This window comes from Symphodus melops (genome assembly GCF_947650265.1).
Source record: "Symphodus melops genome assembly, chromosome: 15".
NCBI lineage: Eukaryota > Metazoa > Chordata > Actinopteri > Labriformes > Labridae > Symphodus > Symphodus melops.
Window position 1 is genome coordinate 22,495,599 of NC_136705.1, and position 21,571 is coordinate 22,517,169.

The 21,571-nt window shown below is 40.5% G+C and overlaps 1 protein-coding gene across 2 annotated transcripts in view; it reads right to left on the bottom strand.

Moving 5' to 3' along the window:
- The window catches only part of eys (eyes shut homolog), a 176,142-nt gene that overhangs the window by 25,843 nt on the left and 128,728 nt on the right, over positions 1-21,571 (bottom strand). For both annotated transcript variants that reach the window (XM_079363047.1, XM_079363046.1), the window contains 2 exons: positions 15,124-15,274; positions 4,804-4,912 (listed from right to left, as the gene is read on the bottom strand). In XM_079363047.1, coding sequence (XP_079219173.1) covers positions 4,804-4,912; positions 15,124-15,274 — 260 coding nt within the window. The remainder of the gene's footprint in view (positions 1-4,803; positions 4,913-15,123; positions 15,275-21,571) is intronic.

A 21,571-nucleotide genomic window follows, 5' to 3' on the forward strand; every position in this document is an offset into this window, starting at 1 on the left:
TACAAGAAGGTACCACTATCACCTTCTCTCCAGTTAGCATCACATCATATGATAGCACACACCCTTATGGAATGAAAGAGAGGTAAAATATACAAAATAAATTCTGCACATCGTCTCTGATCTGGAAGGTAATTTGGTAGAATTAATGTAAAAAAATTCAATGATGCGGCCAATTGAGCCGGCGAGGCATAATTGTGTGTCTGCTTCCAAAGTGGAGCGGCAGAAAAAAAACCCTGTAGCATGAGCCTGTCGAAGATTAGCACTTAATTACATATAATTCACTCACAACTGTGACCCCCGGTTGTGAACAGGAATATTGCATGCAACCTTCTATTAGTGCGTTTACATAATATTTTAATACTCACACCACGGGTGAAGACTGTTTTATGAAACACAAATCAACATTTTTAACAGCAAGCATTCAACTTTTTTTTCAAATTACATTATAAACTAATTTGAAATGAATCTCCTTGAAGTCACAGACATGTTATTCTAAGTGAACACGTGGCTCTATAGTTCATGTCTTTTCTTGAAAATTGGGGAATTTATCATTAAATAAATTATGTTACCATATGAGTTACTGATTTTCTTAATTTTACACCATAAAGTGTAAATTTTATTGGAAGAAGCCTGAGTGACGTCACTCATCTGTTCCTGCAGGGGGCGCTGGAGTCTCATCGATGGCGGTCTCCATGCTGGAAATACTGTCTGAACCTAACTTTCAGTGAATCTAACGACAGGCTGAGTGCTGGAGCTGAGGCGGGTTTTAAGCCTCTTAACGAACTGTTGCCTTGCGCCCACCTGTCAATCATGTCAGCTGTACACACTTCATTGTGATTAACACTTTTCCTTAATAAAAATCAAAACAGATGACTGAAATAAATTACCTCTCCTGCAGTGTGCTGGAGTTAGCCTCTGTACGCGGCACAAACACAATGCTACCAATGCCCTGGCTTCATTTTTTTGACACAAGAGGTTGCCGCTTGGATGAATCTTTAATTTCCTCAGAGGAGTTTTAATTGGCTTTTGAAGCTGACAGACAGTTACACAGACGTTTCTATGTGACCTTAAAAAAGAAAAGAAAACCAGCAGCAACAACTTTGTTTGCTATTGAGTAATTTCTGTATGCTGGTAACCACTGCCAACAGATGTCAGACAAAAGGAGTTAACGGCACGCTGCAGAAACAGCCTTCGCTCACATTTTCCACTGCAATGATTCCCAAAGAGCGACATGTTTGACTGAAAATGAAGGATGAGAAATCACAACTCACCCCTATACAAGGCCAGCAAAGGCTAAAAGACTAAAATGCATAATTTCGACAGATAACTTCAATGCATTAAAACATCTTGCTCAAATACATAGTATATCAGACAGACTTCCTTGTGAAAACCAAACTAAATCCTTCTTATCCCTCTGAAAGGTGGCTGATTGTACGCACTATCATTGTATACGATTACTTTATTTGTTACTTGAATGTTTCCAATCTTGTCATGTCAGTTGTGAAAATGGGTTCCCATATAAAGAGACTTTAAATGTAATACCCTATTATAACAGTGCATGCCTCTCTGCCATGTATTTAAAGGTCTGTGTCTGATAGATATGGTAGCGTTGTCATGGGGGGCTGCATGTCAGAAAAACAAATCTTATTTATGCAGGTGTCACAACCTCAGTGCTAAAGACGCATCTTGTGGGTGACATCTCATGTAAATATTCACAGCGATGCAGATGATATCCTACTCTTTATGGAAAACAATATATGATAACAAATCCTTCATACAGGATACAACACTGACACTGTGAACATTGAAAAGGACGGTGAATCTTGACACGTTCAATTTCACATCAGATGGTACGAAATCTAAGCTGTCACTTGAGAATTTATGCAGCTGGTATGTTCCTCAAATGTAGCATCGATCACGATGGTGCACCAAGAAAAGGTGTTAGACAGCTGCAGCGGAGGTGTTCAGTGCGACCACATCATCGTTTGCGATTTTGGGCTTCATTCAAGTATAAATAAAATTGCTGCTGCACATTTGAAAGCCAATAAAAGACACAGATGACAGGGTCCATAGAAGTGCGCATGTCAGGCCCACCCAAAGTTTAAAGCCCTAAAACTATCTTTAACAAAGCCCACGATTCAAATAAAATAAGCAGCTGTGTCTGGATACTTTTACTACGAGCTAAACTGCATTTTTATGGGACATGGCCAGCTATGAGCCACTAGAGCTGCATGATTACAATAGGCTGATATGGAAAGGCTTTATGGTGCCTTCAAGTGTGTTTACCATGTTTATGAGAAGGGTCCATTTGAGAGCCCCGCTGATGTAATATTCATGAGTCTGTAAGTGGACTCAAAGCACACACAGTCTATGAGTGCTGGAGGCTGATTTTTCAAGCTCTATCTGAAGTTAGCACCAGTGAATGTGGAGTCCATTTCTACATGCAGCTGATTTGCACTCATGGGCCAGTTTGACACGGTCATGCTAAAAAACAGAGTCTCCGGGCACATGTTGTGGTGCAGTAATTTGTAAAGAGCGGTAAAAGCTTCCTTTATTTGAAAGAAAACGGTTCTAATCTCGCATCAAAGGTTTCAAAGCAGTGCTGGAGCCTCGACGCTGGAAATATGCCAGATTTAAGACAATGTTCAAACTTTTTTGATTTGATACTTTGCTCTCTCTGCTGAGTGTTGGCCTTCAATCTGAATTGCCAAAGGTTATGCTGGCTGTGCGTTATAAACTGACTTTGCTGTCCAACATTTCAATTACAGCCCATGGCTGGAAACAAGCTCTTCTGGTGATGGTATGAGTAATAAACCAGCAAACAACAACAACTGAAGACAATGGCTGTAACATCATGACCTTTTAAAAGTTTTCAGCCAGGCCATGTACGGAGTTTCTGTTTTAGTCTCAAGTAGCTTCTGATGTTGCTGTTCTTGTACCCAAGTACGTTTTTGCTATTCTATGACTCCTAAATGTCAGCAAAAAAACCATGAACTCAACCTGCCCTCGATGGGAAAATGATTCATTAAATAACAGATTGTTTTACATTTTGGTGGAACCTCAAGTAGAAACAAAAAGATATAAGCTCAAGTCCATTTACCACTGACCATCTTTGAAAATGTTGTGTGTTTCGCCTTTCAGGACCACGGCACAAAGCCCAACAGATTGAGGGCAGTTTTAAAAATATTTTGACTAATTTGTAAATGAATCTTATATTCAATTTTGCTGACTAACGAAAACAAACGAAAACCAAAAACCCATTTAATCACTGAATCTGTAAAACATGCCAATACATTAGTCTTTTAGAAGAACTGGCAAAGGGTAACTAGAAGTAAATGTGAAATTAATTGCAGCTGAGCCAAGATAGTTGAATGAATGTGTTACACACAAAACAGAAAAAAAGGCACATCTTGGCATCTCAAATTAGAAGATCATAAATCACAGGGGGGGAGAGGGGGGGGGGCATGTTGAGCCTGTGGGAAGGTTGGGCCTCTCTCTGCGTCTTTCAAAGTGAAAAACAGAATCATTAATTTAATAACAAATAAAGGTGTTGTTAATCAAACTAATGAGCCGGAGTGAAAAAGCCCAGCCTGTGATTAAAAGGTAAGAGAAGGACGTCATTTGCTGAGTGTGATCATCTTTGCAAATATTGTAACAGGTGCGCATGTTTGAAACGGGAGCTGCTGTTCCTCATTCATGAAGCAACAACTGAGATGCTAATTCACTGCCTAAGTTTGGCTTTGGCAACATATGGTTAATATATTCATGATGATGTTGTTATGAGTCCTCATGCAATCCACAGTTAGGATGTATAATAAAACTTCAGGCAGCAGCGAGGCGCTTTTATCTCATATAAGCCAAGCAATGACACTTTGATGCCGCTTCTGTCATATGTGATTACCAGAACCAAAACAAGAATAAATATTGTCCCTTATTATGAGGAACACACTCATCTCCTTCAAAGAAAACTTTTGATACTATCAAAATGTTTGGGTTTGGTGCCTTGCTCAAGGGCAGTACTCTGGAGGTGCCCTGACACGTCTCCAGCTTCCTTCGGTTCCCAACTCAAGTCCCTACAGACTGAGATGCATATATTGCCCCTTTTAGGGGCACCAATGGCCAAGCGGTTACTGTTGTTTTCATACCCTGAGGCTAACATCCTCCAAGAGGGCAACCCAGGCTCAAATCTGACCTATGGCTCTTTTACCACACTCTCAGTCTCTCTTGATTTCTGACTCTATCTGAATAAAGGCATAAAATCACCAAAATACATCTTAAAAAATATTTTCATTAAACAAAAAAAGCGTAATGCTAAACTTCAGATTTTGTCTGAATTCGTCCAGTTGATCCATTTGTGACCCTGAAGGCCAAATTAAATGTTTAATGTGCAATCATCACAAAGTAAAAGACAGTAACTTCTTAGAGCGGTACCGTTTAAATCAACAGTCTCACGAGGCTGAAACAAACGAGAACACAATGTTTGCAAGTTAAACTATGCACCTTCTTCCGGATAATTAAATGTTTCATCAAACAAATACAATTAATTCAATTTTCCTGATTGATGATTGAAAAATAATCCAATGCAACTCATTAACAAAGTTTATATCAGGTGAAATTCCTGATTGGTAATGCATCTGGCACACTGAATCCTACAACTGTTTGAATTAACGTGTTATTATGTGTCTGGTAAACTGCTCTGCAAAGAGAAGGAGACACAGGGACTTGATTATTATGGGTTAGAAATGCTAATTTAAGCAAATGCTTGTACAAAGGGTTGATTCAGCTGGAGCGGGGTCAGGTTACCTCTGACACGGGCTGTGACATGAACTCCTGGTGCCGCTGAGCTGTGCCATTATCTGCTGCCATTTCTATCACACACGACCCTCCTCGTTTGGCATCAGGCAGATTGTATCTGTGGAGAGAGTACAGAGAGACAGCGAGGTCAGACGGAGAGGGTGTGATATCTGATACCGACAATACCATCCAGCAAAGCATGAACAATAGTCTGATGGAGAGACAGACAGAGCGGTCACAAGAGTAGAGCTGCTAATGTGAGCACTGAGAATATACTATAATTTAAACTAACAGTGTATAGCTACAAATACATTCATACACTGCTTTCTGAGAAATGTCATGCACTGTTAGGCCTGGTTGGAAGCAGTGGTGCGTTAGCATTCTACATTATCGCCCAAAACTCAGGAGAGGCAATAAAGATACAGATCAAGTTCCACAGCTGAATTTAAATAAATACAGTATCGATATTCTGCTGCGGTGAAATTCTTTTAATCCTTGAGTTATTCTGTGGGTATTCAATTCACAAAAAATACACTGAAAATAAAACCCTGAACAAACCCTGGTACGCATGCAGTCATTGGGACGGCAGTAGCTCAGTCTGTAGGGACGTTGGCTGGGAACGGGAGGTTTGCCGGTTCAAGACCTTGTATGGAGCAAAGGGTCTGGTAGCTGTAGAGGTGCGAGTCAACTTCCTGAGCATTGCTGAGGTGCCCTTGAGCAATCCACCAAACCTCCCATCAGCACCCGCTGGGCAGCCCCCCCCCCCCCCTCACTCTGACATCTCTGCATTAATACATGTCCATAGGATTGTGCATGTGTGTATTTCAGTTTCAGTGTGTGTAGCATGTGAAATAATATCAAAGTCTGAAAAAACTAAATTTTCCCTCGCAGGCTTCATGTGATCAAGCACTTTAGAAGATTTTTTGGGACTTCAGATAAAATATCCATAAATACATCAACATTATAACAATCATAATGGAAACAATAAGGGGAGACAAACCAGGCTGCAAAAACATCATCATGAGCGCTCATTATGTCATTGGGGATAAATTAATGAAAAAAATGAGGCCACAAACCAGATATACATTCTAAAGCTAATGAGTAGGGAGACAATTTTATCACTTGACCCCTTGCTTCTCTCTGGGGAAATATACAATTGCACTAGTCATTAATGTTGCAGCCATGATGTTAAGTAGCTGGTCTACTTGTGTCATACTGCAGCTTTGGCAAAGTCAAGTGATTCCCTCTCTCCAATTCATCACTGGCCTGGTGCGGGTAAGACACAAAAGCAGCCTCTTCACGGGTCTGTATATTATGCAAAGGGCGACACGCTCACACACTACAAATGAGTTTCTGTCATCTACATAATGCACCTTTGTTCTTTACATTTTATTCATTGTTTGGCTTTGAACATGTCAAACGAGCAACGCCAACCTTATCTGCGAAATCTGAGTTTTGCGTCATTTCCTGACTGTGATGAGAAGAAAAAAAAACGTCAAACGTCATCGGCCAGATGGAAACAATCGAGCTAGTTGTCCTGCTGTTAATATGAAACAGCCTCCCAGGATGTCTCCCTCAGGCAATTTGACGCTGACAACTTCAGGTAAGAATAAATTAATGTATGTACATCATGAGAGCTGTTTGTACACACACTGAAGTGAGGCACGTTTCAGTCTGCTAACATGTCACGCAGGCAGAGATTGAGGTACCAACACTCGTTCTGCACTTCACTTGAATATTCATGTTTGGTTTAATGGACATATTTATCTTCATGTCGTACATTTGAACACAAATATCTTTTACTCATATCTTTTATTGCAGCTCCTTACACTTTTAAAGCATGGTCGTTACTTTTGTTGTTTTCATTTGAGTTAATTTAATTTAATTCAGTTTCATTCTTTATGTATTCTGAAAAGGATATTCAGGTTCACAATCCGTTATTAATACATGCTCCTCATAAACACAGGCCCTGAATAAACAATGCCCAAACCTACTGACACAAGAGATTTCAGAGTAAGGGGGCTGCACACAGGGGCTTGGGAAGTGGACTGGCATTTTTCCAGCTTCCAGACCAATTTCCATACATCGGCAACCCTCCAAGTAAAAAACCCAAGTCCCTTCAGACTGAGCTACCTCCGCCTCAAACACAAATATCTGTTCTTTCTGCTCCCTGCATTTTAATGCATGCAAGTTTTGTATTTGAGTTATTGATTATCTTTATTAAGCAACATTGCCCAACACTAACATGGAGTTCAATCTGAACAGAGGTAAATAAACCATAGAATATTCTTCCATGGTGCATCAGTGGTCCCATATCATGCACAGAAAAAGCAAACTTAAGATGTATAAAGATCCTTGTGATGCAGATGAACAAAGAAAACCAAAATCATTGAGGACATCCGACCTAAAAAAAACGATGTGAGGTGGCAGAAACACTGACATATAACTTCACCATTTTACTTCACTAAATAAGACACAACAGAAATATATTTACTTTTCTCTTGTTTGTACCTTTGCTGCCTCTGTAGAAACCTGCAGCCCATCCAAAATCACCAAACACAACAACTCTAATTAAAGATTCTGTAACTACACAATATTGAAATCAACGTGCTGCAAACAAGGGCTGCTGCTGAAGCAGGAAACATCACAAAGTTGTTGCAACACTCCCAATTGCAGGGGGCTTTTTAAACATTTTTATTGCTTACTACTGTAGTTTTTCACTTGGCCTGCTAATGCTGCAAACACTGTCCCAATGAGACACAAGAGAGCACGCTAGCTGTGCAAACAGGATGATGTTACTTCATGAGCTTACGTGAGCACACCGAATACTCCACCAGGCTGATTTACATTGGACTTGCTCTGAGGCAAAGATGACTATTTATAAAGATGACTACCTTGCTTGGTGGTGTATACAGATAGATAGGAAAGACCCCCACAGCCCCACAGTCCCACATCATCCCCACCACCCCCACCTCCGCACTCAGACAAACAAACAAACAAACACAAAACCACAATGGATTATCTCACACAAACAAACCTACGAGGATGAAAAAGAGGCCAGGGTTTGTCTCACGCAGAGATGAATCACTGGGTAATTTTTTTTGATTTTTTTTTTTTTTTTTACTGGAATCCCGGAGCACCACTCAGCGCGGGGGTCTCAGAGGACTATCAACAGAAAAAAAATTCCCAATTTGAGATAAACAAACAAACAAACAAACGACGTATGAATATTTTATTTTCTTCAACCACAAAAATCCACAATACAGCTGTGATCATTTGTACGCACTCAATCATCATTTATGCATTTCTTCATCTGGCTAATGTGCTAATCATGAGTGATTTGTCATTTCTAACATCCTCATTTGGACTGCGTCTGTGTGTGACTAATTCAGTGCAACTACATGCACAAGAGGAACTTTCTGGAGAATTTCAACTGAAGGATCACCTGCAAATATTTTCTGCAGAGCAGCTTCACGCAAAGGTATTTGTGTGTACAGACCTATTTGAATCTGCACCTTTCATAGTCCCCGGCAGAAACTTAAAAACAAGGAAGAATCATTATTAAAACATCACTGATGCATTAAACATCTCAAAGTATTGGCAACAGATGGCAGTAAAACATCATGCACAGCGCTGTGCCCTTGCAACAGTTTCCACTGCCTGAGAGGAGGGATGTTACATTTCTTTCAAAAGGCTTATTATTCTAATCATATCTGAGATTCTTACAAAAAGCAAATGATAATCTGGAGCACGTTAGGGGTGAATTTATAATGTGCAAGTCATTTAGTGATTTAGAGTCAAGAGTCTATTAGTTCTGCATCCAGAAACAATGCTCAGTGTTATTTTATAGTTTGTAAATGGGTCACACGGATTACATTTCTATGACATGTGCCACCTGTTACTCTTTCTTCTGACAACAGGCTGTTGACTTTTACATCAGATGGGAATGGAAAGAGAAAACTCCTTGTCCTCGGACTTTCATATCACACTGCAGCACCAACTGCAAACAATGTCAGGAAGGATCTATTTGTTGTTTTTTCCAAGCCTTCCCTGTATCAGACCATAATCTACACCTACATTGACTGTAATGCCTGCTCGGGCTCTGGTGCAGTGACTTCCTCACACGCAGCACTGCAGCATTTGCTGCATAATTTGTGCTGTGACTGGCAAGCCTCAATTAATTTGGGTAGCCTGTGTTCTATCATTATATCTCCAGCAGAACAATTAGACAGAACACAGCAAGTCTCTTTGCATTGTGGGGCTTCACAAAAGAAATTCCCAGTGAGCAGGGAGGGCTGCCGGCTGCCTCTTCATAGAATCTTTTATAGAGGAGCTTGTCAATACAAAATGACACTGACTAGCATGTGATTGATAAAAAAATACACTGCCTCATATTTTGCATTGTATTGAGAGGATGTGGATTTAAAGGGCGAGGGCTTCCTTTGAAGGATACCTTTTTACTCACTTGCACATATGACATGGCGCTCACCCTAAACAAATGTTATTTTCCCTTTAGCTCTTCCATGGCTGAAGCCTCAGATGAACGGGCTCTGTCCACTTTAAGTTCAGCTCAGAAATGTAATCGATGGCCGTTTACTAATTACTGTACTTTGCCAGTTTACAAAGGGATTACTTCACCTATTAGTCAGATGAAGACTAATCACTGCAGTGATTATTTGCTTTGAGTTACCTACAATCCTATAGACATCATTTGTTAAGAAAACCCCAGAGTGAGATGGACACGTCAGCACCATCTATCTTCTTATCAACAAGTTTGTGGGCGCGTTGACAGAAGTGAATACATTTGTTTTTGACTTTGTTAAGTTTGTAAAAGGTGTATAAAATACAGTCAGGACTTCTCAGTTGTTGTGAAATTCTCTCACAGTACTCTTCTGTTTTCTTCCTTTTACAGCAACTGTTGCTAAGCAACATTTTACATGTGGAGGCATTTAGGGTAGTGGTGGCTATATTAATAACATTTGTTCAAAGAATCATCATTAAATAATGCATTCAGCTAATAGCGCTCTTTTAAAGCTGAATTCAGGCATTATTTAGAGAGCACATTTATTTATCAGAGCTTTATTATGAACACAGTGGTCAAATCATGTCCTGTGTTAGATTTCACTCTAACTCAAAAAGCAAGACCTGATTGATTTAATTCAGGACAGTAAGAAAAATGTTGTAGGCCTAGTGAAGGCTGAGTGACTCAAAAAATGTTCGGGAAATAAATCGGAGGATTTTGAGGGAATTTTCAAACACCAAACATCCAGCTGTGCCTCGCTGTTGAATAACTCTTCATATTAGCAACCATCAGATAACAGTGAGACAGCCAAAGTCAGGTAATGGACAAAGGACAATGTTCGCTGATATCAGCAATCATTGGATAACAGCTAGTGTGCACTGCACTTCTGATAATGAAAATCTATCTATTGTTGTTGACCAAGCTGATATCTGAATTCTAGATCTTTTCTTGGTTTTGATTGGTTGGTGAGGAAGAAGTTAAATTGGCGAGGGTAGCGCTACTTTAAAAACCGAAGCAACGTATAATTTTCACAATGAGTGGGACATTTTAGAAAATAGCTACTATATAATAGCTTTAAAATGGGACCCTCTTTTAGTTCCCCCCTACTGTTGCTGTGTGCATTTGATGGCTGATAAATGATTAATGGCTATAAAACTGCTCCTTTAAATCAAACTGTAAAGAGTTAGGGTTTTTTTGATTTGACATTTTGGGGCTTTGCAAAAGCAGTTTAAAGTCAGAGAAAATCACAGTGACAATAAATGAATCAGGAATTTGATGATGAAATTTTATCAACAGAAAGCAGAGCCAGTGTTTCAAACTTAAGAAAGCTTGAAGTTGTAACTTCAAACAAAAGTCTATGTTAAACTTCATCATCAGAAATGTAGGAACCAGTACTTTTGGGTGAGCTTGACTGTGCGGGGAATGTGAGTGAAGACGTCTTGACTTTTGCTTCGTCACTCATCCATTATGGATATATTTGCAGGACTGATCCCTGGTTCACCCTGTCTACATGTCAGAGAGTCCTTGAGCGAGACACTGAACCAAAAGTGTTCTTCTGGTATATGCACAGGGGCGAAAAAGACTGTCAAGTTAGTCAAAAATGTGTGCCTAATGAAAAGATGGTAGATAATATAACAGGGTTAAGTCAGAGTATTGAATCAACCTAACAGATATTAGACGGTCACTTGACTGCTAAACTTCAGCTAATGTATTTTGGGTCCTTTACTTTCTCTATAATCAACCATTACCCTGCAATTTTAAAGCAGCAATCCCACAAAGATGGAAAGAGGCCTGTGAGAAAGTCACAGGCGTAATGGCCAGGTTTTGATTCTAGTGCATTTTAGGCCTAAGTAAGAGGACAGTCTATAAAGGCATCAGCATGAATATCAAAAGCCAAGAGTTTCAATACACATATTCCCAATCCTTTGATTAGAGAGAAAGAAACACACCCACGAAATTGGCACACATTTGAATATAAGTATCTGCCAGACACTTTGAGTTCACCTGTGACAAAGGCAGGCAAATGCGACGCTGCAGAATGCTACTGTCAACTGAACTTCGACTTCATGTGTGAATGAAAATTTCAACAACAGTGAAACCTCAGGACGGTTGGATTCAACCGAAAACACATGCTCGAAAAACGACCAGAGGCACATTTGGAGTCTGCCACTCTCGGCTTTAATCCTCGCAATATTGCCCCAAACAATCCCAAAGGAAAACTTAGCAACATCAAAAAGCCAAGTCAACAACAAACATGTCCTCCTGAAATGAAAAACGACCCCCCCCCCACCCCCCCTTCATACTCCCCTTTTGTTGAATTACATGTCAGCACAGGATGTTTCAGAAGTGCCCTTTTTGTCTCGCAAACCTTTTTTGTCTTTCGGCTATAAAAGTCGAAAAATGAAATTAAACATCACCAGACACAGGAAACATACTTTAAAGTTGCTATATTATGGTAATGTTTGGAGTTTTTCACTCTACTATCCATCTGCCTGTCCATTATGCATTCTTCCACTGGAAAACACAATGCAGCGTAACACCATTACATTCAGAAAATCTGCATAACTATTCATAGTGTGCCTGAATAAATATGAGCTCAAATATCCTGCTTTCCTCAAGCTGAAATGGCTATTTCTACCCCAACTGCAGTTTCACACAGAGCATAAAGTGAAAGTAAATCAAATGCAAACTCTTTTCTTCCCCTTTTAAAGAAAGGTCTAAGCAGAATGTTTTATGTTGGTAGCAGCCGGTTTGGATTGTCCTCATTGTTTTAGTGCACTCGTGCACTGCGAGAAAGCTGCTCTCCAAAAGGAAAATGTGCTTCATAATTTGGTTTACATTCAGAACATGCTGCTAAATACTTGATAACATATTCACAATGCCTTTCAGTTATTTAGAGTGGTTTAGGACTGAACACTGAAGTGCAGACGAGCTGGGTGAGAAAATCAAATGATAAATGGAGTTCAGCTTGTAAATGGCTTTTCTGCTCTTCTGACTACTCAAAACGCTTTTCACTCCGCATGTCACACCTACTCATTCACACCCTGATCGCAGAGGTTGCTATGTAGTTACCATCAGCGGTAACTAATCCAGTTCTTACACATTCACACGCCGACATCGAAGCAGCAGGAGCAATTCGGGGTTAAGTGTCTCGCCCGAGGACACGCAGCTTCAGGAGCTGGGGATCGAACCCTCGACCTTACAGTTGAGAGATGGCGTGTCTACCAACTTAGCCCAAAGCTGCCCCGTGTTTGATGCTCAGTTTTGGAATACCTCAATTTTCTCTGATTTATTGACACATATTACCTTAATTGTGTTTCCGCTTGAGCAGGAACCGTTTACAGCTCAAAGATTTGAGATGCAGCAACAGCTGTGTTGATCACCCACTAGAGAGATTTTAATGTCATCTGAATAAACTCTCCACATTGTTCAAAGTGCTGTTGTCTGCTCATCATTGTAGCTACTTGTGGCAGCAATTAAATCACTATCAAAACAACAGTGTGTAAAAGAAATAAAATAAAAAGCCCAAGCATGGAGAGAAAAGTGCAATTTTTTTTGTATCATATATTTTACAGAGGTGTCAAACCACTTCTTCATGTCAACAATGTTGCATCAGTGTAAGAGGCAGCCGGCGTTGCGTTAAGTAGTGCAGCTGTATTTGTATGAAAGCACAGACACATACTTTCTTTTTTTTCCCTGACGTGCTGTTTGCCATCACAAGTGCTCAAGATTACGACAAGATTGGTGGGTTGAAAATAAAAGCGAGTCAAGAGGACATAAAATGAGAAAAGAAAAAAAAAAAGAAGTACGATGAGTCTTTGTCAGAGTGTAAAGTTGGATACTGATTATACTGGAGCTTTGATTATTTACAGTTAAATACATCCTCCCCCCTGCACTGCATGGAAGCCGACAACAAATTGACACAGAAGCATTTAACGTTGCCAACCGCCATACAAGCAAGCGAGGTATTCAGTGCTCGAACAGGACAAGATGATGTCACGTGCTCATTTGCATGTGAATGAAATTGCTGAAGCGATGCAGAATAAATAGAGGCAGAGCTCAGGCTCAGCAGCAGACCCCCTTCTCGTTTCTCCCACCGGCTCACTCTGCCCTGCAGTGTGTGAGCTGTAAGCCTGTGTGCACTTCGGAGGCAGGAGATCAGCTGTGCATGGGGAGGCATTGTAATCGGACCTATTTGGATGAGACTAGCAAGTAGTGCAAATGCATGTGGATCAGCCACTACATTTGAGATGTGTTGCATTAGGAGGCAACAGTTTCTGTCCCTGATAATTCATGAGAGAGTGCAACATTTGCTGCTCGTTGCTTTCGAGAAATAATTGCACCCGAGGGGTAAATGATGTCACATGGAGTTGGAAGACAGAACTGGTTTTGATTATTACATTGTTTTCTAGCTGAGCTTGAAATGAGTTAAAATATTTGACTCCAGCTGAGATATTGCGATGCAGTTTATGAACTGTGCATCCTGTATTTACATACCGTTACTTCTTCATACATTTATTATTAATGTTGCTGGTTCCATTTTATGCATTCTGGGCCAGTGAGGCATAGGCAATATAGGTGGTCACCTAGTGGGTCCAGGTTCTAAGGGGAGATGGCATGAACGCTGAATGATTGCCTGAAGATATGAATACAATGTTAAATGTTAACGTACAGCACTGGAAACTCTCCCTCTGCTTCACATTATTCACTGCTTGTGTTTCTCATTCACTCACTATAATTTGCAGACAATAGCTAGAATAAAAGTAGGGAGATAATGGGGCATTCAGGTGCATTTGGAAAAAAATAGCATGGATTGCGAACGTCTGACAGCTAGCAATTAACATTGTGGTCCTGTCTCGTCTCGTTAACGAAAAAAAAAAGTGTGTGTCATCAGAGCTTTTTCTGATGGGTTTTTAGCCTGTCAATGTCTGCATCATTGAAAAACTGTGGTTGACAAACATTATTGTCAAAATCAACACTGGTTTCAAGAAAAAAAAAAAAAAAACAATATCCGGGCCAATACAGTTTTTATTTGGTTTGGCAAAGAAGAGAATAATTATATCTTCAACGGTTGGCATGAAGGATCACCCAGCCTCCACCATCGGACTGTGTCATTCCAACCACCGCCTGACGTCCGGCCTCCACCTCAGCCGCATTCAAGTCTGTTGTAAAGTGCCTCGAGATAACACTTGTTAGGAAGTGGTGCTTTAAAAATAATGATTGATTGATTGATTGACCAGTCCCCATATACCCCTTGCCCCTACCACTTAACTCCAACACTATTTTTTGCACATTTAAGGGTACGGTGTCACGATTCTTGTTGGATTGAAGGGGTAGGGTGAAGACTACATGGCACTTTAAACAGAGATTCTTCACACGCAGAGTGATGACAAATCTCCCAGAAAGTCTACCCGATAACATCCGTTTATGTAAATGCTGTAAATGACTATTGATGGTGGTTCAGGGTCTTAAAGGGTCGTCCCCTTGTGTAGAGGGAGATTGAACTATAACCACTTCAAACTCCGTTAAGAGGGGCAAAAGAGGGGTGGAAAACTCGGGGAAGGGGTAAAGACCAGAAATGTGAGTGGGCCTTGAGCTCCTCGATAAACTGGTGATATTTTCTGCCGTCTGTAGCTTCTTTACAGTGACTACATTCACACTTTGTACTTCTGCACGTCCCACACAAAAGTCACAGCTATAGCATAAATGTCAAGCAGTAACGATTACATAATTATTTAAAGACATTAACAACACTTTGGCTGGAGACATGAGAGAAAAGAAAGGAATGTATAAGAGGAATTTCGTACCTGATTGTGATTGGTGTCCATCTGTTATTATTGATGTTCTGAACTGCAGCCACATTCAAAATATGGCCGCCACCACACCCGAGGTTAGCAACAGGACATCCGTCCTGCAGGAAGACATGGAGGAACTGCTCCCCAAAGTTCTGCTCCTGAGCTGAAACGGCGAGAAAAATGTGGTTAGTAAAAATGTCTCTTTCTCCGTCCTTCCAAATGAAATACATCCAGTAAGCTGCAATATTTATAAGATTTCTTCAGGCTTACATCTCCAGATACCGACTACAGCGATGAGTCCCCCTTGGTTCATGAGAGATGAAATAAAATCGGTTTAACAAGCTGATGATGGAGGCATACACACCAAAAATGGTTTTCTGACAGTTAAATTGTTGAACATGCTTTATTTGATGTTCTGTTTGAATCTCTGAGTTTATACTCTTTTGTTGGATTTGTTGTTTTTTTTTGTGTAGGCACTGCAGGATTTTTCACAATTTAGAAACAACTTCAAGTCCAGTTTCCTCTGAAACCACCTGATGACAACATTTGATGGTTATTATAGACTTTAGTGTTGCTTTATCAAGGTGATTTTTTTTGAGTGTGCTACAGTAAGGTTTGTTGTTTTTCTGTTTGTGTGTCTCTCGTGTGTGCTCCATGTGAGCGAGTTCAGCTGTATCCACCTGCCAAAAGAGTCCTAGGTATAAAGAGCCAGCCTTCAATGGACCATCGAGCTGTGTGTGTTACTTTGTGTCACACAATAGTGTTTACTTCATATCCTTTTCTCCGCTCAAGAGTTTCTTTGAGGCTTCTAGAGTTTTGGATAATGGACTTCAATTTGGACATATGGATTGCCAACTCTTTGGTTTGCAAAACAACCTTTTTTATGTTTTAAGTGCTTGCATTTTTGAGTTAAAGGGATATTTCACCCATTTACATGAAGCTGTGTATCATTAGAAGTGTTGAATGGTCGTGAATCCAACCCTCATTTTGCCCTGAGATGAGAAAAATATGTTTTTCTTTGCTTGAAAGTTTTCTTCATGTGATGCAAAAAGCGTCATATTGCATGGTGAAGTATCCCTTTAAAGAATTTCTTTTTTTGCTCATCCTTTGCCTTCCTTTAGTGCTGTATTCCTCTCACCAGAGCTCACCAGGAGTGTTACATCTACAAGCACCCAAAACACCACAGCCGAAAAAACGCAACGAAAGGTCAGCTGTCTTCGGCTGAAATCATTCCCCTGTGAACGGAGTCTCTGTCCTGCTGTGTGACCTGACAATTCACCACGACTTTTACACAATTGTAAAGTGTATGATCGGCTGTAGACTTCATAAAAACAGAAATAGTTTTTTTTTTTAAAGATGAGAGGCACTGTTATAAAACATGTTGATGCAGAAGACTGTGATCTTAGTGTTTCCCACTCGTTGGTGGGGATAGTTCCTTGGAAAACATCCTTGGTAAAAGTGATGATTTTTTCTTCAGGGTCTGACTGTTTTGCTTACAACACTGTTTTGTGACTTCACGCTAATGGTGAAGGACGGAAACTTTTTTTTTATGTTTAGAGCTTAGAAGGGTTGTGAGACAGGACACCATTATTGGATATGCCGCTTCTCTGACTCCAGAACATTATATCACAGCGGGACTTTCTCCTTGGCTTGCAAAGAGTCTCTTGGAAGTAGGACGATTCAGTGGGGGAGCAAAGGACAGCTGCAGCATTAATCCTCCCACACTGGCAACCAGAGTCTGGAGGAGGGAGTAAGCCAGTCCAGCTTGGCTGTCTATGAGGACATGAGCAGAGGGCAGGTAACGTAAAGGAAGCAGCACGATGATGAAAACAGAGAAAGCAAGGGAGAGCCAGTGACTCATATGCCACTGTCAGGGAAATCTTGGTTGCAGGGCAGAAACACAAGAGGAACACTTCCCTGTTAGAGAGACCTGAAATGTTTCACTGAAGTAACAAGACACATTTCAACTGAGAAGACAGCGACATGTCGTCAAAAATCCAGAGGGAGCTACCGAGTGTGAGCGGCACAAGCAGGGTCGAGCCCTTTGATTTCACGATGACAAAGATAATGGAAGACTTTATGAGAGAAGCAGGCTGGTAAAATCCACCGAGCCCGGGCTCTGACTGAGGTGTGTGGCCTTTAAAGACAGGCTTAAATCACAACTATATGCGTGACATCTCTCATGAAGTAAATGCATGTGCAGAGGATTTTTAACACCATGGAGAAAAATGGCCCAAAAGCTGAGCTTGTTGTTTCAAAGCTGTGTGGTAACTGATATGAAAGCTGTGAACAATTCCACCGGGGTAAAAAGGGTATCCAGAAAATCCCCATCTCTTTGTTGGAAAGAGGCTATGCTTAGCTTAATATGCTGCACTCTGATAATGCACTTACGAAGAAGAGTTGGAAGTCTTCCCTGTCTTAGGACTCAACAGGGATGCACTTAACGGTTCTGTGTTACTAAGCGCTGTTGCCGAATGGACCACAGGAGGAATATCCTGTTCAGATAATCCAGCGTTTCCTTATCCGTGTGATGTGAACTCCTAAAAAAGCAACAGTAGGGACAAGTTTGCAGCCAAAGTGTTTTTCCTTGGAGTTATAATCATTTTCAAACACAGCTTTTCAGCCGGCAGCATGTGGACAGTTTACAGCATTTATTTCCTGCGACACACTGGCTGTGTGTTGGCTTGGTCACAGCTGAAATGGTGACTCCTCCAGCTCGGATCGTCATCGTATTCATACAGGCTACATGTTGGCTGCATGTCCTGCTATCATCTGTAGAGGCTTCATACATTAAAGGAAGAACATTGTGCAACATTTCACACAAAATAACAGCAGAAATCAAGTATTTGATTTGCTGGCTATGTTGTTTTCTGAGGCGTATTGACATGGACGGGACGCTAAATCAATAATCTGAGAAAAGAAGAGAAACACATTCAATGCACATTTAAATCTCACTTAAGTGTTTCATTATCGCCCTCAAGGGGCGACATCTGCTGAATCAAAACGTCCCACATTCGTCTTTTAAAAGGTTTTTTTTATGTCCTGAAATCAATCAATAAATACCGTCTGAAGCACATACACACATAAATATATAAATATGCTTTAGAAGGTTTTGTTTTTGATGAAGATGGTATGAGAACTGTTTAAGAAGTCTAGCAAATGAAAGGGTAGCAAGTATCAAATGTTGTGCTTCACTGCATAACAATATTATGGAAAGTTTTTTGTTTTTTTTCTCAGGGATTCTGCAGAGAGACGGCAAAGATTGAACTGTAACTTCAGGAAACAAGCAGGCAAAAAAAGGGGGCCAAGATTGAAACTTTCATTTGATGCTCATTTTCAGGAAAGAAGGATTTTTTTTTACTTTCCAGCGATCACTGGCTCTCTCGGCGTTGTTTGTGAATCTGACACGAGGGAGGCGAGCAGCACCAAAATAAAGTCACCTTGAAAAGTGCAAGAGATTGAAATGTGTAATTCACTGTATACACAAACAATTATAAAGAGCGTAGCATAATTCTCCTAAAAAAGAAAAGCTTGTTTGTTATTAATAATATAATTATTCCTGTCACATAATCATCTGTTATTGGCAAACTAGACAATCAGAGGAGACTGGAGTTGTTGAATGCAGCAGCAGAGAAAACAAAAAAACACACAGACCACACTTCCCTCTGCGGCAAACAGCCTTTGTCTCCTTCAGGCGTCACACCATAACTCATTTGTTGACAAATATTATTCACTATGGGTGTCAATGTTGCCCCATCCTTTATATTTCTATTTTTCCGTTGTACGGATATTGTCCCATGCTGTCTCCAGGGTCCGGTTACTCTGCATGGAGCCTAACAGAGCAAACGTCCTTTTGTCAGGGCCTGTCACCTGCTCTCTCTCTCTCTCACACACACACTTCCTCTTTATATGTCTCTTCTCAGGCTGACAATTGAAGTCCGAGGGGAGACTGGTGTGTGTTTGCTGTGGGGAGAGGTGTAAAAAGAAGGAACAGGTCTCGGGGAAGAGATTCTCTGCATCTCAATGTACGTCTTTTGGTTCTCTTCTGATTAACTTTGTCTGCTTGATCTCTGGAGCTCTCTTTTCAGTTCCTATCCTCTGATGTGAAAAAGATGCCGCACTCTAAGCCGGGAAGCATTACCAGATAAAAGGCACCGTGCCCTCTATGTATGCTTTCTGAACATTCATCTCTTTTTATGACAAGGCTTGCAGTCTGTTATCAGGCTCCCATATGCTGCGGCAGAGAAATGTTGTAAACATGATTTGGAGTAGAGAAAACAGAAGATGCTGATTTAAATATCTTAATCCTATTTACAGAAACATAGTGAGAGGTAAAGATGGTATCATGTTATCACATTAATTCTGAGTTTTCATTATTATCTATGCAGAACATCAGATAGGCAGTTACTGAAAGATATGGTGAGTAATCTATGCAGCATACTGTATATCTGTAATTAATGTTAAAGAAAAAGGTGCGACATTTCACACATAAATTTAGCAGAAGTCAAGTATTTTCCTCTGAGCACTCCGTGTTTGCTCTGCTACAGCAAAGGGGGACAACAGGTGACTGTACATTTGAGGTGCAGAAGGTTTTATATACTTCATTTACTGTGATTTTATGCATCTAAAAGGACCTGTATATGGGATTTAATGAACAACATGGCAGTTTCTTTTGGGAGCTTTTTAACACCTTCATACAGAGGAAAGGACAGAGGGAAGAGTCGGAAACTGGGAATGATAGAGCAGGGAGTGGCATGGAGCAAAGTGAAGAGGGTGGGAGTCGAACCCAGGTCGCCTGTTTCAAGGCCTCTCGTCTCTATACTTGGGCTGTGTGATGTAACGGCTCGGCTCTCCTGCACCCCAGCTTTCAATTTATAAACAACATCTTTATAATGGTTGTAAAAATCAAAAAAATATCTGGGATGTATTTCTTCTGGATTTTCACTTTAATCATCAGCGGGAGGATCTGCTCCCTTTATAAATGTAGACAACTCATTCAACATCAATCAAAACACAAAAAAATTCTTCATTTGATACTTCATGAAAAGCATCCGTCTGAATCACGGCTTCCATTTCGGCTCATAGATCAGCTCAAACTTACGCACAAGTCCTCAAAGGCTTAACTGCATGACCTTTCAAGTGCACCAAGCGTACAGTATGAAAAGCACTAAATTAATGTCCTATTAGGTTGTGAGAGCTGGCTAATTAACAGCTCCTTAACTACAAAAGATTTAAGTCTTTGGTGGAACAGTGAGGCACTCAGCTGCCATCATGGGAGGCCTGTGTCAGCTCAGAGAGATAAAAGTGGAGCCATCACTTCTCTGAAGAATTCAAGACCGTTTTATGGTCAAATTACCAACGAATTGTGGAAAAATGCTTGTTGGCAAGTCCTTCACAGTAAACTGCATCTATGTTAGAGAGACACATGCTTTCATACATTGAACGGCTGGATTTGCTCTCATTGCTTACCAATAAACCCCCTTTAATAATGGAGCAAGAAAATCCTAATCTTCGGGTAAACCCTGAGCTGTTCGGGGATCTTAAACAGGACTGTAAATGAAGACCAGAGGCCATGAACCTGCGGACAATGTCACTGATAAGGGGTTGATCTAGGTCACATCTGCAAAGATGGATGTTGCGATGTCAATGCCTTCTGGTGAGGAATAAATCACCTTTGATCACAACACAATTTATGGGGGTTACAGTTGTGTTGGACTTGCTGTAGAGTCGCACTGGGACACAGAAACAGCCTCTTAAGATCAAGGTGGCTGCAGTGTTCAGAGCAAGCAGTCCACCGAGACACCCTGTCAGATGTTTTTAGAGTCATATGAGGACGAGAAACCCAAAGAAGTCATGAAGGGTCTTCAGTCCTGAGCACACTTCTCATGTATGCGTTCTCACTCAGCATGTGTACGTTTGACCAGCTGTCCCGAGGCCTGCGTGTAAGGCCACGCTTTCAAACCATTTCATGCAGTCAGATAAAGCTAGAGCAAACTATCTGCTACTCTCAGAGTAATTAAGGCCAAATGAGTGGAGAGAAAAACATGTTCTGCAAAACATGGAGAACAGCAGATTAACATACAGTAGAACATTGAAGCTGAGTAAAAGCTGATGTGCACTCTACATCAGATTTGTTATTGTTATGGCACAATGTTATTGCATAGTGCATATTATTCCTATATTTTGCAGGCCTATTAGGCCAGAGGCGACTTGAAGCAAGCAAATAATAGCTCATTCCACTTACTGTATAACTAAGCCAGATTCACCTAACAATTCTGCATACATGTCTATTCTGTAGATATGAAAAACAAAACTTTTGACTGGATTTTCTTGAAATAAATAAAAATATCTGCAAATGCAGCAAGTTGATTTTTTGTTTTTGAAGGTATAAATATGCAACATTTTAGACATAAAGCAGATGTGAAATTCTGATTAAAAATATATTTGAGTAATGACTTTC